General features: G+C 41.6%; 1 protein-coding gene across 1 annotated transcript in view; it reads right to left on the bottom strand.

Moving 5' to 3' along the window:
* KIAA1549L (KIAA1549 like) overlaps positions 1-26653 on the bottom strand; it is a 98210-nt gene that overhangs the window by 52141 nt on the left and 19416 nt on the right. The window contains exons 3-6 of the mRNA XM_042882640.1: positions 6877-7224; positions 3454-4068; positions 1978-2090; positions 284-503 (exon numbers count right to left, since the gene is read on the bottom strand). Of these exons, the coding sequence (XP_042738574.1) occupies positions 284-503; positions 1978-2090; positions 3454-4068; positions 6877-7224 (1296 nt within the window). The remainder of the gene's footprint in view (positions 1-283; positions 504-1977; positions 2091-3453; positions 4069-6876; positions 7225-26653) is intronic.

Raw genomic sequence — 26653 nt, 5'->3', positions numbered from 1 at the left:
ATAAGAACATATAAGAAGTCTCTTAATAATTGAAATTGTTGTTTTACAGAGCTGAGGCAGTGATTTCGGAAGGCAGCACTCCTCCTAAACTAACAGCAGTCTTGCTGGCATTATCACCATGTAGGTGAAATCAAAGCACAGGCTGTCTTGCTGTTTCTTGTTGTGGTGTAGCACTGGAGACCGGGGAGGAAGCAAGACAGCACAGGGACAGACAAACATCACCCCTCTGCATGGGACCTCTAACAAAACACACGACTGTCAACCTAAGCCGGCCATCACTCACCTGTCTTCAGCTGGAAGTGGTACGCAGGAAGTGGCTTCCATGGCATTGCCAGGGCCACAATGGACTGAAGACTCAGAACGTGTTGCTTTAAGTCTGCTGTGGCATTGCTAATACCATAGGCAATTAGTCTTTCAATTACAGCAGCTGGTATAAAAACCAGTCTCCCTCGTGTAACATAGTAACCAACTGTGATGTTACTTGATTGCTCCAGGATTTCCACCTAAATAACACAGGGAAACTATTATTATTATTTTTTAGAAGTTTAAATTTTGATTGCAAATACAACCACTATTTGATGAGACATCTCATTCTGAGTATGGCTCACTTGCAGGGCTCTTGTCTGTACAGGACCAGCATCACATCTGCCATGGGATTCACAGAACTGCTCGGGGAGCTTTAGTTCCAGCCCATGCAACATGTCTTCTCCTTTGAAGGAGTATTGCATTGCCATGACAACTCACATATCTCCAATATAGGTCAAGGCTTCATTCACATATAGGAAAAAGGATATGCACTCCATTTTGAGCAAAACTACTTCTTCCCCCTTCCTCGACAAGCATACCTCATATTACAGCTTCAGGCTCAGCACAAGGTGCCTAACAGGAGTGGGAATGTGTTCTACAGAAAGGTACCCCAGCAACCTGCTCTAATACTCAGCTGCAGAATTTCACGCAGTTTAGCTGGGAAGTGATGAACATGCCTCCCTCATTTATTTGCTCTCTCCTTGCTCGGGATTTTCATTCTGTGGAATTGAACTTGTCAGACACTCAGTTTTCAGTGGGAATGGACTGACAGCAATGACATTCCATTTACTAGCTCTGCTTTTGCAATTGATCAAGGCTGAGAACAGCAGCACTTGCCTGACTGCTAACCAGAGTCATTCCAAAACTGCTAGAAAGAAACTCCTGTTAGTTGCAGTTTTCCATAAGACACCTAAAAGAAAATTGCATTTCTCTTCATTTTTTTCAAATAAAATGACAAAGATTTTTGAACGGTCCTTGTGTTTTTAGATCCCAGAGCAGGAGTCATCTATGCCTGCTTTCCATAAGAAAGGCTCAACGGTCCTCTTTAAGAGACATTCTGCATTCAGAGCCACCACTTAAACATAGAGCTGCAGCCAGGCAGAACTTCTAATCAGTCTGATTTGAATTTGCAGCAAAAAAGGCAATGCCACAGTTAAGAAAACATTGCGCTCTGAGACCCAAAACCAATACACACAACTGCCCACATGTCAGAACTAATCTGGAGATACTGATGTATTAGTTATGAGTGAGAAGGCAGCCAGGAGGGGAGAACAGAGTCCCATCAACAAACACTGGAATACCTGACACTATTTAGCCCACTAACTTCCTTTTACTGTCTACCACTCCACAAAGATACCTGCTATTTGTCTTTGACACAGCCAAATCACCCAGATGCATAAAGCCTACAGACAACACAAATTTGTTTTGTGTTCTGTTTGTAATCTGAATCTGTTTGTAATCACATATTAGAAATGAGATGCAATAAGATATAAGTGCCAACAGGACAAAAAAAGTCACCAGGTGCTACTCAGCAAAAAGAAGGCATCTAAATGGGAATAAATATGCCCAAACCTGAAGCTTATAGTAAGGCTGCAGCCACTAACACAAGAGCCACTTAGTTACAACGGTTTATTATTTGTATCTTCATGCAGCCAAGTCAGGCACGCTTACCTGAGTGCTGACATTTTGGTTGAAAGCTTGTCTGAGCGCCTGGTTAAGCCCTTTTGTCACACTCTCCTTGAAGGATTTGCTGATCATCATCCTCCTTGTGTTCAGAAACAGAACTGCAAAATGGCAAAAACTTCATGTTAGTTTGAGGCATTAATATGCTATTGCCTCCTTTTTCAGTTCTTTCGTGTTGGGATAGGGTGGTGGAGATTGCAGAAGAAGGAATCTACGATTTGCAGCAGCTCCAAGACTGGAGCTTAGTCCAGAACAGTTGGGGCTCAGCAGTGCCCCCAAGGTCACCACTGTTCCTGTGACAATAACCCACTGCTACAGAGCACAGTCAAACCCTTGTGATTCCTTTAGCAACAAGACTTTGCTGTGCTGCCTTTGAGTGAGCTACGATGATGTCTGACTGCCTGCAGCCTTCCCAGAGGACAGGGCTGCTGCTACACAGGGAGGCTCCCGTAAAGGATGACCACTTCATTCCTTCACAACCAAAGCTAAACAAAAAACAAGTTACTTCACTGTTACTACTGCTTGCAATTTACCAACTGTCTGTACACTTTGTTTACTAACATTTTCATTTAGCTTTTTCTCTTTAATTTGCAGAGTTCTATAGCTGAACTGACATATTTCCAGTCATACTGTATACATGCTACTTCTATCTTTAGAAATAATTATTCCATTCATTATGCTAGAGGTATAAATATTTAGCAGCTACTAAATCCAGTTATTTCATTGTCCCCCAGTATCACCTAGGATTATATATGCTCATAAATCCTTTTACAATTCTTTGGTTGCATCTTCCAGATACGCACATTTGCTGGTGCTGCCCTGTGCTACCATAAAGAGTTCATAGGAAGCCTGGGCAAGGGTTCTCTCCAGACCTATTTATTATAGGGCTGTTAAAATTATGGAATAGCAGTCTGTAAAAGATTGCTCTTAGAGCTATAAGATGGTGTTCTGTTCATGCAGTGAGCTCAAAATCCTCTTATTTTGAATTGTACAACTTTAAATACTAGGAGTTATTTTCAAGTGAATCTTTAATGATAGAATTAGGTATTCGTATGAATACTTAATCCAGTTTTTATAGGCAAAGAGGACAAAAGACTGAGGTTACTATAGTATCTGTTTCAGTAACACAGATCCCTTTGCCACGGAGAAACCAAACCATCACAACGTGGCTGTGCTTCCACCTATGTGGCTCTGCTAGACCACTGCACTGACTGCTGAACCTCAGCACACCCAGCCTTGCTTCATTTAAAACATTCTTTGTAAAATCTGAGCGACAAAAAAAGTCAGTGCCGTTCCTAACCACCACACCCATTATCTGTTGGTTTCACTAATGCAGTAACCCAGTCCCTCAGCTAATCACCACTCCTCCACATTATTTGACACTTGAGTACATTTTGCCTTCACCACCCGGTGGCCCTCGCAAACAACAGAGAGCCTTTCAGCAAATTCAGCAGCCCCACATACCCGTTTTAACCATTAGGTTCCAGGAGAGCCGGCAATCCAGAGGAGGAGCTGCAGTCATGTTAGCAAAAGCTGATGCTGCTGTTGTTTCTGAAGGAGCAGAAGTGTTTTCCACTCGAGTAGGGGGAAGCCTAGTTGCTTTCGCTGATGCTGTAATAGATGTCAAAGCTGCTGTAATTGTCAGTGGATATGGGGTTGATGTTTTGGTGATTTCTGAGCTTGGGAATTTCTGGCTGTCAGTGACTGTAGTTTTTATCTGCCTTGGTACGTGTGCTGTGGGTGCAGGCGTGGAAGCCACGACACTGCTGCTTTTAGGAGTTATAAACATAGCTGTCATGTCCACAGGTGAGGCAGCTGTGTTTCTTGTTGCAAAAGGAAGATCTGTATGTGCTCCTACTGAACTTAGAACTGAGGTTAATTTTGTGGCAGTGTTATTTTTTGTTAGTGTCAGTACCGGAGTGTTTAAAGCCATCACAGATGGCAAAGGTGTGTTTTCAGTGCCTAGCGACAAGAAGGAAGAAGCTGGCACTGGTGAAGCTGGAGATGATTTTCTTGTTAGTGGTTTTGCTTCTGAAGTTCCTACCGTAGGTATTGCACCAGAAGACACTCCAGATAACACTGTAATGACAGAACGGGTAAAGTTGGTTGTTGAAAAAAAAGCAGAAGTTAGTTGTGTTGGTAATGGATGGACAGAAGTTATGATGACTGACTGCAGAGCACTGATGGAAGGGGTTTGCAAAGGCACGCCCGTAGTGGCGTTATTAGATATACTAGTGGAATCTAGACTCTGCCTCATAGCACTTGTGCCCAACTCCTCCACACTTAATATAGCTGGATTTTTATCAGCCACGACCAAATAACCAGAGGACTCTAACCAGCTATCAATAAACTCCAGATTTCCAGAACTGATATCTTCTTCTGTAACAGAACTATGTGAGAGAGCTGAGCTAAAAGGCTTGGTTACAGGAACAGGAGACTTGGTTGGCAGCGTGCTGTGGGCAGCACCAATTTCATAGCTGGCTGAAAGAGATGAGTTGTCAGGGAGCTGAAAAGCCAACACTGCTGTTGTGTTAAAGGTTTTTGCCAGTAAAGTCATCTTTCCAGCATCAGTTGTTTGCGATTCTAGAGAGCTGGGAAAAACACCTGTATCATTAACATGAGGCACGTGCAAACGGAGCAGTGCTTCATACTGTGCACTGATATCAATGTCCCCAGTGGTGAAGAAATTAATCATGTTTTCAGCTGTGTTTCCATTCTTCTGCAAGCTGGCAGGAATTATGGTAGTAAGGGATGGATGTAGGACAGGAGATGTTTTCAGTGCAAACACATCTATAACAAGTTCTGGAAAACTGTCTAGCTTTGCTCCAGTGACAGGTAAGTGCAAAGCATTGTGACCAGTAACTGCGTGTGTGTGCTTTGCTGAAGGGGCAAAGAAAAGCGGCTGATTATTTGTTCTCATTTTCTTTTGCAGACCTGAAGCTACTGAATACAGCGAATGATACTCAGTTGCTGACATAGAAGTACTCAGAGGAACTTCTCTTACTGCCGCTTTTACTGAATTTTTTACCAGAGAAATGCTAGTGTCAGCTGAGGACAAAGACACTGTGTTAGTCCACACAGAAGGTGAAACTGCGAGTTTGGGAGAGCTGACTGGAGCTATATTGCTTTCAGAGGCTACACTTGAAATCCCAGAGAAACCTGAGCCATGGCTGTCACTCACTGTTGTCATGGAAACAAAGGATGGCAGGGTAGTCTGTGCTGGAGGCACAGAGAGTAACTGTTCTGCATCAACTGAATGTGAAGTCCAACCTGAGGTAAAACGAGGCTGAGTCAAGGTTCTTGGTGGTGAATAGTCTCCATGTGGGGTTACAACAGTGGGTACTCCCATACTTCTGTCTTCATCTGCAGTTCTGTCTGCATCAACAGATGGAAGATGCACAGTTCCAGAGATAACTGTAGTAGCAGATGTACTCGTGACAGCAAGCTCAGGATTTGAAAGTCCTGTAATAGCAGCAAGACCAGGAGCAGCCATTCCCATTTCCAAAGCAGTTCCTGATAGCTTTAACTCTCCGGAGAATTTGCTGACATGGATATCTGGAGAAACTTCGGAAAGCTGAGAGCCATAAGGCAGAACAAAATCAGGGTTAGAGTCTGTGGATATTTTTGCTGTCACCCATCTTGTCAAAAACTGTTGAGTTGTTCTCGCCACAGGAGAGCCATCAGAATATGGGACGGTTTGTGACGAAGCAATAGGCAACAGCGTGCCATTTGCTTCATGAGCTCCATTAGTGAGGTCTTCTGTCAAAGCCCGGTTCAGAAATACCACTGAGTGCGGCGAGAAAACGGCCAAAGGGATTTGTGAAATACCCTTGTTGGCTGTTGCTGTGCTTAGACTGTTTGCGTGTGCTATCTTAGCAGAGGTAAGCTCATTTGTCTCAGTTAGCAAAGGAGGCATTGTGCTTGCTGAAGAGGAGTGTGTTGCATTTCTAAAAAGAAAATCTGTTTCACTTCTAAATGCTGGTACTGGCAGCACTGCATTGTGAGCGTGCTTTGCATCTGGAATAAATGATTTTGGCAACAAAAGGGAAGACGTGCTCTCTGTTGAGCTGGAGACCTCAGCCAGGCTCTGGGAAAATGATGACATGAAAGGTGCAGTGGTAGAGCCTGTAGTGCAATTACTAAGTGCTGTGGAAGACTGATGATGACTCATCTGAGGCATTTTATGTGGAGTATTCACAGGATGGAAGACTAATGCTGGAACCTCTGCTTTATTCTGAAAAACTGGTGGAGACAGAGGAGTAACATCATCACTTCTGCCCATCAACAGAGGCTTAAATGACTGACTGTTGGGTTTCACTCCAGTAGAAGCTACATTATGCATACTTTCATTCAGAAACTGTAACACGCTTCTGGAAGTTACTGGCATAGAAAATTGATGTAATATTTTTGACACAGGAGTATTAGAGTATTCTGATAAAAAAGAGGTCCTTCCTGAAGGAAACTCTTTTCCCACTATATTGGTGGGATGCACTGTTGATCCAGAGAGATTGAAAGACATGGTGCCCGTCAAAAACTCAGGACCCTTTCTTTGATTCACCATACTGGAACTTACATCACTGACCACACTTAAAGGACTATTTCTGCTTTCACTAACCTGAGAGTTGGTCGAATCTGTGCTGAAGGAACTTTCAGGCTCTGCAGACAGAGGAACTCTGAAGGCCAGTACAGCTGATTTAGAAAAATTAATGGTATGAGGTGACTGTTTTGCCAGTGAAGAAAATAATGGAGATGGAACAGCAGCAAGCATGTCTGGTCCTGATGTGCTTTCTTTTGAAATGGAAGGTGTTTCTAATGGTGTTAGCTGAAATGGCACAGCTGTACTCAAATGTGTCACTGATGGTATAGTGGATAATGTGGCAAACATACCGAGTTGAGGCAAACCTGATTCCCCAGCTGTTTCATCTGGATCTTGAGATGACAACCTCAGGGGTGACTCAGCAGAAACTTCAGCAGGTTCTTGGGATGCACTACTTCCACTGCCTTGATAAAGGGTGGGAGACAGGTTTGTTTGATCCAAAGTTCTTGTATGTGTGCCAGTCAGTGTTGTTTTTATCATCTGAAGCAAATTTGCATTCTCCAAAGTCTGTCCCATAGAAATATCAGCAACAGAGGAAGTCTTAGTTTTTGTGGAAGGCCATGTTGGTGATAGTATAGTTCTCCAGTTAGGAAAAGATTCTGTAGAAGGAGCAATGTTGACAAGCTGTTGCCTGATACCTGTAAAATAATGAATAAAATGGATATGCAGTTCTGCAAAAGGAAAAGTTGCTGTTATCTGGTTGCAAGAAATAACAGTACAAAATGCATTATGTTTACTAAGTGCACTGATTCTTGTCTTTAGAGAACAAACATCTGAAGAATGATAAAAAAAAGTGAAAGGTTCAAAGTGACAGACTATAAACCCACCGAGTTGTTTCATCTGACAGAAGATTAAGACAAGCTTTCCATAGTACTAGAATAGCACTATTTCAAAATACTGCTTTTAACAGTATTTTAGTTCAACAAACTAAAAGAAACCTCCTTAAGTCTGGGATATTTTTTGAGCTTAATATTAGCCACCCTGTGTCAAAACATTACGTGAGAAGATGGGTTTAGAAGCACAGTAGGAAGGGAATGGATTTTGACAATCAAGCTTCACTGACTTAGCATGTCATCTAATGTGGGAATAGAGTCAGCATTGGCTGGATTCCTGTAGGATGCATCTGGAGGTGCTCATCTTGCCAGTTCTAATAATGCATGTAATTATAGATGCAAAAGGAAGAAAATAGAACACAGATGAACACGAGGAAAGGGGGTTAAGATCCAGAACAACATTAGGAAATTAAGTTCTTTTTTTAAAATATGTGCAGATGTACAACACATCATTTCAAACATCAGTTTGTTCTACATTTGATGCCATAATGTTCCTAGTCTTTGTTTTCTCAAAATGATAACAGTTCTTCTAAAATTGTAGCTTAGGAAATCTCACAGTCTTACTAATTTAAAGATTAAGATTCAATCAAGTAAAATCTCAGTACTACTTCTCCCCTTCTACCCCAGCCAAGATAATCGATCAAAACTCAGTGCTGGCACTTACTCTTTCACCAAGCTATGTCCACTCACACAGTGGAGCAGATGCACGATGCAAAGCCAGTCCCTGGCCTGCAGCTGCAGCACATGGACACAGGGTGCCAACCTCCTCCATACCTATATGGATAACTCCAGCACAATGACATGGAAGACTAAATGGGGACAGACCTTGAAACACGAGGTTATGAAACAGGCTTGACTTCAGTTCTAGCAACCAACAAACCCAGGCATCAAAGCCAACAGAATCAGAGGGCATAGCCCTGTACAAATTGGAGCCAGCAGCAGAGCACCATACAGGAGGAAAACAGGTCACTGTCATTTACTCAAAGGTGAGTTTCTTCCTTGTGCTACACCACCCGTCATCTGCATGAGCAAGTGGATAAAATGGATTCATACTGACATTTGAAATTAAAAACTAAATCATGTGCTTTTCAAAAAATCAAGCTCCAGGCAAGCTGCAGTTTGAATCTCTGTGAAGTCACCTCAGCCAATGAAGTCAGCATTACCAGATCTGTTACATACCAAGCGGTCTTGTTTCACCTCTGAAACTGAAAGGCCGCACTGAAATCAAATGCAAAGCCTTCACAGGGGATTATCCACCACTTATTTACTACAGGGCAGTTAAATGAGTCAATGTTTTTGTACTTTCTGAAACAGCGAAGTCTGTCAGCATCAACCCCAACAGCGCCCGCATCATTCCTCATACTTTGGTTTAATGAGAATGATTATGAGCAGAGAGACACTATAAACGTGAAAAAGCGTTAAACTGATGTTATCATGCTTTGACAAGGAAGAAAGGAAAGCTTGAATAGCAAAGAAAATAAAGCTCCAAATAGAAATGCCCTGCAACCACCATTTGATTCTAGTCCTTCCGTTCTTGTTTCTTCCATCCCCATACCACCTGGCAGTTTTTCTGTTCATGCCCAGAAATGAACTAAAGATTTTGACTAACTGGACGTTTAAAAAAATATTTAACATTCTGCAGTGAAATAAAATGCTGGCTTCTTCCTCCTACAAACTTCACTTGATTCTGCCTTCATAGAACATTACAATCAATATTTTATCCAAACTATCACACATTCAGTATCTTGGTCATGATCAACAGAACATTCAGAAGCTAAAATTATCTTCTCATTACACAGTTTAATCTGACATATATACACGTATCTTCAGAATCAGAGGGTGATATCAACAACAAACTCTTAACAAATACTGCAAAAACCAAGACTGTCATGGAGAAAAGGTGGGGAAGGGAGGGTATTGCCCTTTCGTATCTACCAACAACTGAAAACACTTCATGAGGGGAAAACAAACCAACAGGAAAGCTGCAATGGTAACCCGATTTCATGTGCTCTGTGCACTGAGCCATCGCATATACAATTCTAGCAGCTGCTTCTCACATCTCAGGATTAGCTCTGTCTCTTTCATTTCAGGCTACTAACCACTGCCTCCAACAAAGCCTATTTGGCAATAACCTTATTACAGTTATCATTGATTAGTGATATTTCCGTTTACAACAATGAGAAGCTCCTATAACATGTCACAGCAGGAAGTTAAACACTGATCCAGTTTAGAGACCATCACAGCAGTATGACCTCTAAGCCCCTTAGGACATACCTAAAAGAATAACAGGGGCCAGAAAAAGCACGGAGATGGAAAAGAGAAAGATCGACATTCCCCCTTTAGCCCCCCTTTGCTAAAATAACAGGGACAGCAGTGAGGAAGGTCATTAACATAGGCACCATGTGCCTGTCCAAAAGTGAAGATGATGCACGCAAACTAATGTGTGACAGTAAAAACAGGCAATGAAGTCACACTCCTTTGGATAACTCCATTATCACCCAATTTCTGCTCACGAGACACCTTGCTGCACACTGTTCTCCATATAGGAAAACAAAAAACAAAAACAACCCAACACTTTAGACTTCACAGTAAACAACAAATCTTTGGACACAAACTATTCAGTCATCTCAGCTGCCTTTTACCTACAGACTACATTGAAAATGCACTTCTGCCCTCCCTGCTCGCACAGCCCAAGCACAAGCTGGTTGGTGCTTGGAAGGGCAGAGCCCTGCCTGCAAATACTTCACGGCTGTCACCATTTTGCCTCAGGAGCTGACAGACGGACACGACTTGTACCAAGTGCCAGCCTCGCCAAGGGGCAAAACGCATCTCCGCTGTGACAGCCAGCTCTGCTGCCATCCTTCAGCCCTGTCCAGCAGCAGGGACAGGGGCAGACAGTAAGATGAGACAATAAATTGTCTGTACTTAAACTGCATCTTCCTGTAGGCGAGGAAACAACTCTGCCACCCGCCAGACTACTTCTCTATTTATTCATAAATACACATTTATGCAACCTTCTGGAAAGAAAAGGCATTTATTCGGAGAAGTTTAAGAGACACCACTAACATCAGCATAATAAACGATTTCATGAACAAGGCAGCAAATCTGATCTGCTCCAAGCCCTTGGGAGAGAAACAGCCGAGTGCAGGAAAAGCAGACTGTATTCCACTGGTAGCTCCAAGTCACCAGTGGTACTGCTCTCATTAGAAGCAGTGAAGAGGCACAACTATGCAAGTATGCCTTTAACAAAGCTTGGACAGCTTTACCCTGCCTCAGAAATCAAATACAAGAGAAAACCAAACATACAAAAGGAACCCCTGCTAAAAGCCCTCTACCTTCATTCTTTTAACAAAGCAAAGCAAAGAAAAAAAAAAAAAAAACCACAACAATCACTTCCAGACCTTTTTTTCAAAGACCGACAGTACTTTCAAATGGTTGAACTGTACACCAAATTACATAATATGATACACTTTGACAGGCTGGTTGGGTAATTATGAATGCTCCATTCAGCCAAAAAGCTTTCCATCACCAAACCAGACACACCTCCAAGGGAATCTTCTTCTGCACATCAGAAGTGAAGCTGTAACCAGTGCTTAGAGCAGAGCCCTCTGGACCACATGCAGCAGTGTGCAACCCAAGTGCATGATGCCAGGTCGTCACGACACAAAAACAGCTCAACTTCAACTGATTTCTTTCATTTCAGAGCTCAGGAGTTGCAGTAACTTCGTAACTCAGAGCAGCTAATGCTCTCTAAGGAAAGAGCCTTTAAGATGCTGCAAATACAGGATCAATACAAGCAAAGAGGTATCCACAATGTCTTCTGCTCCTCTCAAGCTGCTCACGCTGCCCGTGGCCTTTGACAGTAATGAAGGATGAGGAAGTGCAGGGCAGGAAATAAATGGCCCTACTGCCACCATAGTGATCTTTGGACTGAGTAATACTTCCACTCACTCTCAGCAAAGCGTAAAGATCATCCAGCTTTTGAAGGAGGGTAAATCACATCTTCCTCCTCACAAAAAAAAAAAACGCAGCAGAATATTCACAGTAGGACAAACAACCAAGCAGTCAAGCTTCAAATTCTACTCTCTGCTCAAAGTTTATACTAAATAACCAGTGTTCAGCCACACTGCTATTCAGTGCAATTTCTGAATCCAAGAAAGCAAAAATCAATTACTTGGCCCCAGAAGACGCGGGGGTTAAATCAGAACCACTACCACAAATGATTTAATAACCAAACACTGAGCCAAACCGTGACACGTGCTTCTTTGGAGAAAAATCCCCTTTACGTGAATGAGTGAGGCTACAAATACAAGCTCGTGAGAAGAAATAGCCCACATAAGCTGTACGTTTCTTTCCTTAGATTAAAATAAATAAATAAATAAATCTTTTCCTGAGCTGGCTTGAAAGCAAGGAACAGTTCAGACAGCTGCTTTCTAAGGCTTTGGATTTCCCACCCATCCCCACCTTCTCCTCTTAAAGGACAGACAGCCCTATATATATCCTTTCCATCTGTTCCTCCTCCTCAGACTTTTCAGAAATTATCAAGTTATACACAATCCTTTACAACAAAAAGTCATATTTAATTTCTATTCAATATTGTCTTTCAATTCCTATCCTTTCACAAATGCAGCAAGGGCTTCTCTTATCCATGGAGGCAAATTTTTTCTGGGAAGGAAACTTCCAGACTGCAGGAAGCTGTCAGAAAGCTTCCCATGGTCACACTGGGCAGACCCTGAGCTGTTCTGACCAACACATCAACCAGTTGCTTTGCTGTGACCCACAGCAGCTGTTCAATGCAGAGTACAATATACATTACCATTAAAAATTATATTCTAATGAACTATGCAATCAATGAGGTTATTAATTTTTAAGCTGTATGCTTGCCTTATAGAAAATGAGGATTTGCACTAGAAAGCACTACTTATATATCTAAGATTATTTCCATTTTTTATGACAATCACTGGGCTTTGCACAGCTCATTTGCCTTTATTTCCAGGAGCTGCTGCTTTTTGCTGCAAGGAAGCACCGATAGCTCAGGTTTATAGCAATATGTCAGCACCTCCACACTCTCATCCCTTGGAAATCACTGCAAACACTACCTGGCATGACACCATTACTGTCAAAAATAAAAATCAGCCATCCATGCTAACAGACTAAATGAGATAAACACATAAAAGGGGGTATCCAGTCACTGGTGGTAAGAAGGTTAAATAACATCAAGCCCAGGCTAACTGCACAGCACGAATTCAAATCTAAAAGAAAAGTTGCATGAATGCAAATGCATTAAATTTGCTTTTACATCTGAAAAATAAATGGTAGCATTGGTAGGGAACTTGAGAATGCTGGATAAACCCCTCAGATCACAGCCCTGCTCGAGGCTTCAGCAACACACATTCATTCAAATGAATATTCCTGCTCCCTGAACAACAGCACAGTCTGTATGGTAAAGTCAGCCCTAAAGAGCAAGCATTTGCATTGTAAAAGCAGTAGCAAGCTGAAGAGTAATGCTGGAAAAGCAATCTAACTAGACCTAAATAAACCTGTCCTAAGCACAGGGCTACAACAGGTATCTGCACTCACACGCTGCAGCTCTGCTTTTGACCGCTGCCTCAAATCAACTGCCTAAATGACAAAAAGGTTGGTTTTAATCAGTGATGTGGTATTAAAAAGTTGATTCTTCTCCCTCAGATGAAAGCATTGGCATTTTCTGTCACTAATTAGGCAACAGCAGCTTTGCTGTGAAATGAGCACGCTGGCAGCAATCCTAAAAAATCATTTAAAAAAAGGAGCATCACTGCTACAGTCACAATAGGTTTTGAGTAATAGCTGAAGTCATTTTTAATTGTAAAAAAAAAAAAAACAGCAAATAGTTAACCGTTCCAAAAATGAGCAGCTGGTTTCTTAAAAAATAAGATGCACTGCCTGGAACAAAGAGCATTATTAGAAAGAGCAGATGCTGCTGCTTCTATATGGTGTTTGAACAGTGCTGCCCAAGCTAGCAGGCTTCCTAATTCAAACCCCCAATTGAACAAGAACACAGAAGTGCGTAGGGATCATGATAGAAAATAATTAAAACGTTCTTTCTGAAAAAGCCAAATAAAATACATTTTCTCCTCTCCATGTTTTGGTTTGGTTGGCTGCCTGCTGCTGCTCTGGAGAGATAAAGACAGAATCATTTGAGTTGGAAGGGATCTTTAAATGTCATCTAATCCCACTCCTCTACACTGAACAGGAGCACCAGACCTTACAAGACTGTGAAAGTGGGCCTGGCAGGTAAACAACTAAAAACATTTCCACCTTGGGTCCACAGCTTAAATCCATCTTTCTAATTTCTAAATTAGCTCAGACCAGAAAGAGCCCAGCTCCGTGACCCACTTTGTGTAAAGTCATGATGCTTCTTTCCATTTGATCAATGCCATTTTGCTAAAATCTCCTAAGATTTTATTACTGTAAAAATTTCTGGAAGCTACTTCCAAAAACGGCCTCTAACCAATCTAGACCCTAATTCCTTTCCAACTGCTCAGTTAATCTTGAAAGACAAGCGACAAAGAGAGAAAGACGATGCACTACTCAGGCTTTTCTTTTGTGCATGCACTGTACAAACATTCTCCATTTATGTAAGTGCAATGGAATATCCATGTTCTAAAGCTGTCAGGTTAAGGAGGATTTTAGGAGCATTACTGCTACATTCGATCTATCAAACACAAGCATTTAAGAAGTTTTTTCAGTAACACTGCTCCGTACAGGGCAGTGTCTGCCTGGCCCCGCTGCCTTTACAGCACAATCAGCACAGTCCCTGCAGATGGTGGGAGCACACCTCCAGCCCCACACCGAGACCCCAGAGCGATCCCTGGCTGCAGGCAGATGCCACTTGGAGTCCCCTTGACATGAAGGCAAATGCTTTACTTGCAAGAGAGAGCACAAATTAGATTATAAATTCTGGGTACAGTCTAAAGACTCATGCTGTTGACTTCCACATTAATCTCATTTCCATGGTTTTACTGATTTGAATCTTAAGTAAAAGACAAATAATTCATTTCATTCCTCACTGACAACTCCTTCCATTAACAGGTGAGATTCAAAATAGCACAAAGGACATATCTAGTATTCCAATTAAAAATCTGGATGATAACTTTTCTGCACGAATCAAATATTCATTGCAGGATTTGTGATTTCAAAGTGATAAATATGCCTCTGTTACATTTCCTTTCTGCAAAGCAACAGGCATTATATTTCTTATCTGAAAGCTCCTCTTATTGCAGCAATTATTTAAACCTCTGTCTAGACATATTAAAGTGTTGACAGTAACAAAAATAAGTTTTGACAACAGAATGTGGCACGTTACATAACATCATAGCATCAATCACAGAATCTCAATTTCCAAATATTGCAATGAGGCTGCACTGTTATGAAAGATGATTTTTTTTTTTAGCCTCAAGCTAAGCTTTGCACTTGAGAACAAACTAATACTATACTCTTACCCCAGTAATAAGAAAAAAGTTATAGAACAGCAGCAAATTAACAAGGGAGTCTGTGCTAGCACATGTTCAAACCCTGCCTCCCTGTGCGTGATTACTTGTGTTCTGCAATGAAAGCACTATTTTACTGTCATCCTAGTAAGGTTTTGCACAGCAGGTGAGGGGAAAATGAGTTGATCCAAGCTGTCATTTCGATTTCTTTATGCATAAATACTTATCCTTCTGACCTGACAACATTTCAAACCTACTCTGCACAGCTGCAAGAGCAGAAAGGCAGGGGCAACTCAGATTGGTGCCCCTTTCAGCAATGCCCTATATCTCAGAGCAGACAGCCAGTGGCAGGACCTGGAGGTTCAACATTTTCAGACTTCAATTTGAGACCCTCTGGTTTTAAACAGCCCGTGTTAGAGGCCAATTTCCAGGAACTGGACAGAAATCTCTTGAAATTTTACAGAACCTAGAATATAAAGAGAAAAGTCTAAAGACATTGGAGGTGACACGACAAACCACCCAGTCAGATCAGGTGTGAAAGTGAAGCAAAGAGGAACAAGGATACCAGTAGATGTATTTATGAGCTAATCTTGGTTTGAAAAAAAAATAAAAAATAAAAAATCCATGACAAAATCTTGGTATGCAACAAATGAAAACGCAATGCGTAGACACAGCATTGAGCAGGTTGCAACCAACAGGTTAAAATGAGAAGCACTGCACTCCTGCTCAGCCCAGCTCAGGAAATCTACTGTACCAAGAAAAAAATACTGTACCAAGATAGCAGCATAATGGATGCAGTATAATTATTGCAACTGTCAACATCACAAAGACTTTGCAAATCTCTTGGCACTGCCACATGAAAAAAAGAAATCTCCAGGAACTTTATTTAATTGTAGATGCACATTAGTCATGCTGTCACACCACACTTGATCTCACACAGACTGCCTAGAGAAACACATTTCTTTGAGGAATATGTCATAACCAGCTAAGTGAAAATAACACTTGGGAGGCTACTGATACCGTCCAGTGGGTTCCTTCAGTGTGGAAGAGAGCTCTAAGACTTACAAATATTAGTACACCCAGTCTTTCCTAAGAGGTAACGTGTTCTCTGCTGTGCTGATTCAACCTCCACACCAACTTGCATTTGCTGGGGATTTAGACAAACAGTCGCTAGCAACTTAGCTGCACTTTTCCTTACACATCAGCCTTCAGTCTTCACCAGCCTCCTTCCAAGAAAATGGGGTCTCAAAACAAACACAAATGCTCACATAATTTTTGCGCTAAAGCCAAGAACAGCATTGCTCTCTGTTTACAAGATGTAATGAAAAAAACAACCAACCAACATTAAACAATGCTTGCCATTTTGACAGTACCCTGAAGGTAATACCACTCCCTAAGAAGCAAAGGCAAGGGAGGAATCTGTTCTGCAACCAACAACCCCGGATTAGTGATCTGCTGTTCAGTTAACCCAGCTTCCCACTGCTGCTCCGGACGTGCTGCCTTGGCAGCAGACATTCAGGCCTGTTTAGCCAGCCCTGCATACCTGGGTTATCATGACAGATAATTTTGTGCCAGCTGAGAGGATGGGTATTGGAATGTATTATACACACACACCCCAAATTGCTGAGGACAACTGAAGTACAACACCACCTTCATAGAATCATAGAATCACCAAGGTTGGAAAAGACCTAAAAGATCATCCAGTCCAACCGTTCAACATCTACATGAGTCATAAAGCACTATCAAAAAGTTTCTAATTATAACACTGAATGCTTGCCCTAAACACCACTTATTTATTTTTAAGAACTACAAAGTTTAAGTCACTTGCTCAAATGCTGTTCTCCTGTGGCACGCCAAATACCCCACTTTACCATGTTCTGTCTCAGAAGCATCTCCCACCATCCTTGGAGCCATGCCTCCAAAACAAGCTGCAGCTGAGGCCAAAGCTTTCAGAGGCAGCACTTGCTGGGGTGGCTGGGTACAACGGGCAGCCTGTCCCCACCAAACCCACCTTAGCCAAGACTCTTCCCTACAGGAGCAAGCTCCAGCTCTGCCAGCTGCATCACAAGGATTACAGGCTGCAAGGGGAGCAGACAAGGGAGCAGACTGGCTTATGAATACCCTCACTTAAGAAGGACATGCTGAGCACAGACGCATACAGCTGTCCTGTGCAGTATTTTCCATATCCCCTCCGTGGGAAGAAAAAGGTTAGACAAAAGCATGACAGTGGTGAGGTGCTGGAACAGCTGCCCAGAGAGGCTGTGGATGCCCCATCCATCCCTGGAGGTGTTCAAGGCCAGGTTGGATTGGGCCCTGGGCAGCCTGGGCTGGTATGAAACGTGGAGATTGGTGGCCCTGCATGTGGCAGACGGGCTGGATATTCATGATCCTTGAGATCCCTTCCAACCATGGCTATTCTGTGAATCTATGAGTGAATTCTGTGCTCCATCAGTATTTGTTCCAAATTTCTAACACATGTAGGAACCAGCATGGAGAAGAGAATGACAACACGGTATGATATGTTAAACTAAAGCTGTCCAAAGCCTCCACGTCAGCAATATTATGGTTTATTTATTTAGAGCAACATTTACAAACTCGGTGGAGTAACTTCCAGATTCAGCCACGGGAACAAGAGTGACCTGATTTTCAGAGCTCTTTACCCTCAGCTACACCCACCAATGACACAGCAGCCTGGGGTCAGCCAGGACCTAAAAGATAAGCCGTTTCAACAAAGATAACCCAATGTGGGATTTGCATTCCAAAATCACGACCCCAAATAAGTGCACTTCAGCTATCTGGCCTAAAGTGTATTTGCTGTTGAACACAAATTAATTTTGATGAAAATAAAAATACAAACAGAGGAGGAGCCCAGAAGGAAGACCATCATATTCCTCTGAGATTGCCTCTCTACAACAAGGTCACTAAATAGTAATTTAAAATTTTAAGTGCACGCATAACATTAAGGATTTATTTGTTATCTTGTCCTCCAGTTTCTGAAGTACGCAAATGCATTAACCCATTACCCTCAGAGCCAAGGATTTATCTGAGGATTCTGGCGGCCTTGAGAGTGGTTTTTTTTCCCCTCCTGTCAGACTCAAAAAGCCAAATCCCAGTTACTATTGAGGGGGCTGAAGCCCACTAATACTTTAGAAAAAGAGCAACCCAACTCCCAAAGAAGGTGCCACCACACTTTGGGGACAGCTGACTTCTCCTTCAATATCTGAAATCAACACACAAAAAAATATTGTTTTAGATTACCTCAACTCACTCAAGCTGATCTTGATGTCTTCAAATCTGACTCATTGATTCAGGAAGCACAGGGATGATGTTCATGCAGTTTCACATAGTTTTTCTTTAGATATCCTTACAAATCCCACAATGTGAAGGTAATAATATGAATGTTCAGTTACATATCTTCTTTCACGTTAATTTGAAACACTCTCATGAAGGCTGATTAATTTACTCAGCACCTCTGTTTTGAGTCAACCTGAAGCAAAATGCTCTTTTCCTGGTGTGACCAGAGTAAATACAAGACCACCTATTGCTTTTCTAAACCACTCTGGTTTCTTAATTGCCTTTACAAATAGAGAAATACATCACATTTTGCAAGCCAGCAGCCTCACCAGCATCTGAGCAGAGAACTGTATTTTGCTGTAAATAGTATTTACTGAAAAGGTCAAATATAGGATTGTCACTCCTGCAGGATTCCACCTGCAGTATCAAGAACATGGAACACAAGTCCCAGCCACGGAATAAACATGCCATGCACCAGACATAACTGCAGCCAGACTCCCCAAATGCCCTGCATTTGCAACACTTCGCATTCACAACCAAACTGTTTCTCAAGTTTAAACTACAGTGACAGATGCTAAACATGATAGTTAATTAAAAAAAAAAAAAAGAAAAATACTAAATATCATTAATGAGGCAAGAGAGGGTTAACACACCGATAGGTAAATTCCCTAATTTGTCATTAAATATGAAGGGTTTGAGCATAATCCTTCCAAACACACTGAAATGAGCCAGTCTAATGAACAGAGCATCACCATGCCTGGCCTCATTCAACACAACATGAAGTAGCCCAACCTTTGATTACACCTACACAGATGCACAGAAGACCCATTACATATTTCCACATCTAATCTCTCTGGCTTGGATATTCAGTTCAGATACTATTTGCTATAAAAAGGCAAGCTATCTGAACAGATGCATTCACACAGCATAAATAAAGCTGTTTATTCTCCAAGAAGGGCAAGGCTGAGAGAAAAGAAGTATTTTCTTATGACAACCACAGAACAAAGTCACAGCATTTCCAGTGAGACTGAGAGCAACCTTTGCCTGGTGCAGAGAGGCAAGATTTTAGAGAGATCATTCAAAGCTCATGTCACAGCACTCATCCCCAGTGGCTGTGTATTAAAATATCACAGCACTGAAGATGGGGAATAAACATTTTCCTGCTTTCTTCAAATTCCAGACAAAGAAATACCTTTCAGGATCTCATTCAGGACAAAAGAGCTACACCTGGAACACAAGCAGGATGTGCTTCATTCAGATTGCAGAGCACATACCATATTGCATCAGCCTCACTCTTTCGCTTGAATTCTGTGACTGCAGCAGACCTCGAGCTGGATTAAGCAGTAGTGGGCAAAACTGCTGACTGTGCAGCAGGACAAGTGTGATAATTTCCCTGCAGGTCTATTCCAGCACATACTTCTCTAATTGAAGAAGATAATTCTTTCACCCAGGACCAGGAGAGAGAAAAAAAATAAAACCAGGACAAGGCAAAAGGCATGCATGCACGTATCACTAGCTCTCTAAACCTCTCCCCCCTCAAAAGAGCACAGATGCTTTTTCACACAGAAGAGCATCCCTCTAGCAATTGGCTCTCTTAAAATTTGCCCAGAGTTTAACAGAATTGATGCTGTTTTCCTTTGGTCTGTTCTTATCCATCTGTTCTCCAGTGCAGATTTTGATTAGTGTGAAAACCAATACTGTGCCGGGAGTGAAATCACAGCCAGGCGATTTGCATAGCTCTGGAGCACAGCTCTCTGCTTTTCCTTTCTTCCATCTCTAGCTAAGCAATCTGGCTCCTGCACAAAATAACAGCTTCCTCCTCACAGCATCCGCATCACGCTGCAATGACCATTTTTCTCCTGGTAGTTCATGCTACAAAACCAATTTCTCCTCCAGGACAGATATTTTTCCAGCCTGAAATGCTACGTATGTTCCTAAAGTACCAGTGTGAGCCCTTTAGGAACCTGCCAGATTGGCCAAAATCTATGGATCTCACTCCCAGTAGGCATTAATCAGTCTGGAGCCTGAAGTAAAATAGAAGGGGAAAAAAAATAAATCACATCACACTCATAAAACTTACCTTTATTCCAGATCTGGACTATGCAGTCTGCTGTCTCAAGTCTAACAGGAAATTTAGCATTTCCTAAACACAGGTATTTTCTCCTGGGGACAGAAGTAAGGAATCTAATACTAGGTAACCGTGGTGACACACTTCTTTCCAGATCATTACTGCAACAGCCCCAAAGAGGGGGCAGCCATGGGCAGAGGTACTGCAACCTTGACAGCAGCATCTGCAGATCACAGCACCTCTGCTCCTGATTAATAGCCCTGCCCCTCCAGGCACTTAGAAGGTCAAGTAACATTTCTTTTTATATTCTCCCATCATCTGTTTACTTGCTTAAAACCCAAACCCATTCTTTGGAGTCCTGTGTTTATCAGAGCAATAACAATCTCTGTTAGTGAAGCGTCCAGCACAACAGGACCCCAACCTGTCAGATGGGGAATACAATGCATCACCACGTATAAGTGACAAAACATAGGCTTACCACACACTTTTTGTAAAGAAAGTATAATTTCTTTGATTCTTACTTCAAAAGAAAATATATACATATCTCTTACATATACAGTTGCTATGAATCCAATAAAAAAAGAAAATAAAGAAATAAAATTATTAAAATTTGATTTCTTCCTTTCCAGTTCACCAAGTATAGTAACATGCTGATTCATCAGGCAAAGGTAAAGTTGTTTTCTCATTATCACTTAGCAAATCATTGGGATTCAAACACCACCTGCCATTTATATTGCCAAGACAATATAAGATAATAGCAAATACTTCAGAATAGAGAGAAATACTTCCATTTTGGACACTGATTACTGTCCGCATGTGAAGACAGAAGCACAATTCTCTGTGAAGCACAGACGTATGTTGACAATATTTTACTCTTCTGTTCTTAAAAGCTGCAGAAGCTCAAGGACAGTTCTGTGGATTTGATGTGAGGCATTCATACCATCTGAGCTGTAAGCATCACAACATCATCCTGCTTGCCTTCTGCAGCATCAGAGCAACTCTGCAGCACGGCACTTATTTGTTTTTGTTTGTTGTTTGTGTGTTTTTGTTTTTTTTTTAAACTGCAGTGCCAGCTATAGTTTTCACTAGAAACAATATTATTCATTGGAACAAATAATGAGAAATTTGAATCCATATTTCAGGGAGACAACCTGACACTCTCTGTCATGGCCGTAAATGCACTGGTATGGAGATGATACACTGAAAGCTTAATTAAGTATATAAACCCTGTTTTATACTTCACTCCAATTGCTCTCCCTACAGAAGGGCCACATGGGTGCTGCAGATCTCACCAGCTCTTTTAAGGGCTCCAACCAGCTCCAAAAGCTCCAACAGAGCCTCATCCCTCAGCAGCTGCATCTCACACCTCTATGTAATGGTTGGAGAGAGAAGAACAAAGATTTTCTGAAGAAGGCAAAGAAATTCAAAATCTGTGAGGCTGATAAATGCTTGCTGCATTTCTCCCCCAAACCAAGGCTGGATTGACTTTAATATGATTTTGTTTTAAAAATCAAAGCTGACTTCAGTTGCATACCCCCTCCCACCCCTCAGGTGAACTGAGGCAAGCTTCTGCCTTGCCATGGGCAATGCCCCCACTTGCACTCTGTGCACATCAGCCATCTCTCTACAATGGAGCATTATGAAAACACAATCCCTGCGCCGTACAGTTTTCATAGTTAACACCCATCACACAAAATTCCTCAGCACTTCTGTAACACCATTTTGCTTGAGATCACTTGACAGTTACTCCAATGTAAAACCTATACAGCAAAGAAATGCCAAAGAAGTGGAAGCCTTCAAGTACATGCTTTACCTACAGCAACTTCTGGATCATTATAAAGAACTTCTTTTTACCCCCACAGGACATGAAAACAGATTGTGCAGTACACCATCTTTGTTAACAGTATGACTGTTTGCTAACTTGAATGGCTGCACCATCAGGAAGATCAGCATGAGTTAAGGCTGACAGTGCAGCACCAGAGAATAAATGGAGAAGGATGAAGTGATAACAGTTTTATAAATGGATTAGCAATTAGGGCAAAACAAAACAGACTTTACAGATTTCCCTCGATTATCACACATTTAATTGCCTGACACTTTCACAGGCTGATGCAAAAGCCAGTTTAACTTGAAAAGATGCTGCCTCTGACCGTTTCTGCACACAACAGTCAGCCCCAGCAAAGAGGCTGCCACCTGAGCAAAGCTCTGGACCACACAACAAGCAGCTCATCGAGAGCATGGCCTTCTGCTAGGGAAATGCATAAATCAAACAATCACATACTTTGATTAAAGTAACAGTCACATAAAGCAAAACTTCAATACCCTGATAGAAATGGCTCCACATAAGTATTCTTTTTATTTTAACATACCCTTTCACAAAGAAAAAAAAAAAAAAATCAAGAAATGGCAAATTCAATAATTAAATAAACCAGCACTTAAAGACTAGAGTATCCTCTACTGTATAAGTTGATCATTTCATAAATGTCATATTCAGATGTAGGCTACCATTACAGAAATCCTGTTATTCAATATGCAAAGACATCGGCCTCACGGAAGCTGAGGCGCAGCTGGTGTGGCCACTTGCCAAAGGGCTTACAGAAAGTCAGGACAATCAACACCAAAGTCAGAAGGTCTTTGCTCAGAGTTCTGGGTTTGAGAAACTCAGCCACCTATTCTCTCCTCCAATTATTTTCATTGACATAACACAGGAACCCTGCACAATAGTGCTGAACGGCACATTTAAGCAAAACTGAAGCTTGATATTATTACTCAAGTCACAAAGTCAAGTATTCTGAAATTAAAAAGTGTTCCTCTACAACAGGCTTTAATTACACACCAACACACCACCCCTGCCTTCAAATCCTTGCCTTATTCAGCTGGGGCATTGGAGACAAGTCAGGAAATAAGATGCCTGTTGAATTTTTTTTTTAACTGTCCTCTTCATACCCAATAACATGGTGCTCTGGAAGTAATGCTTCCTACTTTCCTCCATGGAAACTACAACAGCTACAGAGAGTAAAAGAACACCATTTGGTAGAGCAAATCTTCAACTGCAAAACACTTTTTCCCAACAGTCACAGCAACCAGCTATGAATGAGAGCTATGCTCACCAAAATCTAGGCAGCCATCTGGAACGTGGCTCACCATTTGATGTTGCTGTTGGCCCTGCTGAAATGCACCACTCATCCCTCACTGTGCTCACATCCACTGGTTGGTCACCATAAGTGTTCAGCAAGTGACAATGAGCGACAGTGAGTGCCATTTGCTCCACACAGATGAACTCAGTTCCACACCTTTGCTTCATCCACACTTCCATGTCATATGCCATTATGTCAGAGTGCCCCTCTGCTGCCATCTGTTACACAGCAACAACACGGTTTATTGGCAGGAAGGTTCCACCTCTACTGCCATACCACCAAAATCCACCTCTGACATCATGGTCAATGCCATAAAATAGGAGACATTACTTTTGGAGCAGCCCTTATATTTCATAAATCTGCAAAAGTTGGTATGTATTAGTGATGAGGTTTTGTTTGGAGCTTTATCACCAAGGACACTGTCTCTAACAGAACTGTTATCTCATCTATTCCCTAAGCAAAAAAAAAAAACAACAAAAAAAACAAAAAAAACCACCATGTTTTTATTCTGAGCAACTGCATCCATGCATTTAGCTTTGAGATGTACAATTATCACTTCATAACTTAATATCATTATAACTTATCCAAAACTGTACAGATAAGAGGTATAGCCTCTTCAGACTGCACCTATAAACTTCAAGAAGGCAAAATTCTATTGTAAATAATCCTCTTCTTTGCTCTTTTCAGTTCTAAAAGTCTTAAAACTGTTAATATGGGAAACAATCTTCATAAGTTTCCCCTGGTGCTGGATGGGAAATATAATCATTTATGCTGAATTAGGAAAAAAGTCAACTATTGATTGCAAGGAGTTAAAAATAGCTGAAACAAGTCATTAAAACTCATTAGAATTAGAATTTTCCTTTGTTGCCATTGAATGCCACAACCGTCTCATTTAGCAGAAATCCACATGGCTAATGGAAGATTCCTCTGCAGAAGGAAATAAGACAAATGACATTTTTAAAAATGCTCTGAATTAATACAAGCAGTTTGAATGCACAGTTGATTATCTGTATTTCTGGCCTGTTACAGAGAGAGCTGTGCTTCTCTAGAGGAATTTTTGTCTGTTATAAATTAACTATCACACACAGTAAGGAAAGATCTGGCCACTCTTACAGAACTACATGCTCTTAACAGGAGCAAATGAATAAATTTCCCTTGCAATTAGTTAGCATTTTAACAATTTTGTTACCTGTGATCATCTTGCTTGGAAAATATCCTCATTTAAGAGAACTGGTGATTTCTCTTTGGTATAGATTTAAATGCTTAGAAAAAAGGGCCCTAAGATCCCCTCAGAATAAATGCTGGCTGCAGTATTTAAGGAACAGCAGCAATGTGCCCTGTGTGATTTTGGTTCCTTGTTACTCACAGAAAGGAAAACCAAAGCTTTCACAGAAAGCAGAGACCATGCACTGCAGAAAGGAGATTTTGTGGGCTGGAGCAGGGGGTAAGTGGGTAAAAGAGGCAGGGCAGGAGGAGACACATGGGATGTAGGCAGTGTGCACCAGCAGGAAGGGTATAAGAAAAGAACTGACAGGGTGGGACCAAAGAAGTGAAGATCATGCAGCCACACATTCTACACAATGTGTTTCCCCTCTCTGAAGTACAAGTTGAAGTAATGTTGCATGTATGCAGTGTGACAGTACAGCCCTAAAACCAGTTCTAATGGCTGGACAACAGTGAAATATGAGGAAGGTTTTAAACTCAGATGACCAAGCTGAGGAAGAACTACAGAGCTCTGACATCACTCTTCATGAATTGAGATGAACGCAATTTGAAAAAAGGCAGCTGGCACAGAACAGGTGAGAAAGACAAGCTACACCACGATACTTTTCCAAAGCTATCTCAGAGAAAAGTTGGTCTTTTCACCAAATGTATAGACGTGGCATATATAAATAAAATGTAACTATTAAAATATTCATTACATAAATAAATCAGCAACCAGCTATATCAGAACGTGAAGAAACATCTCCAAAAACAAGGCTGTAAAAATGGAGGGTTTCACGGCTGAAACTTGATTTGCATTTAGACAGAGCATGCAGATACTCACCTGAATGCTGCCTGCTAAAAACGTATGTGCTGCAGTTACATACTGCTTAGAAAGGTGTTTTCTTAAATGTGTTCCTAAGAACTTACCTGCATCAGTCACAGAACACTTCTGTACTGCAGTGTCCTCTGCACGTACGCCCTTGCTGCACTGTTATACCAGCTCCTGCAAACCTGGCACTCATAAATCAAAATACTGATGTGCCTTCCCTATGTACAGCAAATAGCCTTCAATTAAGAATGTGATAGTCAAATCAGAGGTAAGAGATACCTGCAGTTTGTGGGTTCTGTACATTCAGGGTCACTTGACGGGATAACGTGGGGTACGTCTGCAAACCCAAAATGAATTCAGGAGTCCAGGGCTTGGCTTTTGACAATAATTCACTACGTGCTCCTCTGGAAGGCATTTTAATCACCCCGTGCTTTTGTGCCCCACTAGCAGGATGTGTAAGTGATCAGGTCTCATGTGAATTAATTTAACACTTGCAGAAGTTCAATGAAATTCTTGAATAAACGGGGACAAGTAGAAGAGGAAATGCTCTTACTTGCCTTCTTAAGAAAACAAGAAGGAGGCTAGCATACATCATCTTCGAAAAGCTTTACCTGATAAGTTACAAAAGCACATAAGCAAAAATTCTATTGCAGGTGACAAATGCAGAAAGGTATTGGTTGACATCCTCTACAGTGCTATAGCAGCATCCCTTTCTCACCACAAACTGGTAGAAGGAAGAGCTGCCCACAGGAGTGAACTTGTCAGGCCACTCTTCACAAACATATCAGCAGGGCCATGCTTCTCTCACATCCCACCCTTCTGACACCAGTTCCTTCAGCTTCTTTTCCACTCTCATCAAATGTATCCTTTTCTCCCTTCCTACCATCCCTGCTTCTTTTGTGCCTGTGGATGTTAGCAGGACTCCTTTCATGGGCTGTGCCTGCCAGAGGACTGTCTGGCTTAGACACCACGAAGGGCACTGTTTCTCTCAGTACACTTCACAAAGTATCAGAACGTAGAAAATGAGTTTCAGTAAAATTAATTCCCCAAAAGCAGTGGTTAGGACACAGTAATATTTTTTCTACACAAAGCTAAGGACTCAGCAAGTGTTTTGAATGGACAGCCTCGCAGTTATCAGTGCTGCTGATGCTTTCAGCACTTATTGTAGCATATTGTACCATTCCTCACTGAGGTGCCTCAGATTTTCTTGCAGTTTATTTATAATAAAATG

This window comes from Lagopus leucura, unplaced genomic scaffold (genome assembly GCF_019238085.1).
Source record: "Lagopus leucura isolate 7727_CA_CO unplaced genomic scaffold, USGS_WTPT01 Super-Scaffold_100035, whole genome shotgun sequence".
Classification (NCBI taxonomy): domain Eukaryota; kingdom Metazoa; phylum Chordata; class Aves; order Galliformes; family Phasianidae; genus Lagopus; species Lagopus leucura.
Note: the sequence above shows the minus strand (reverse complement) of the source record. Positions and strands in the feature narration are given on the sequence as shown.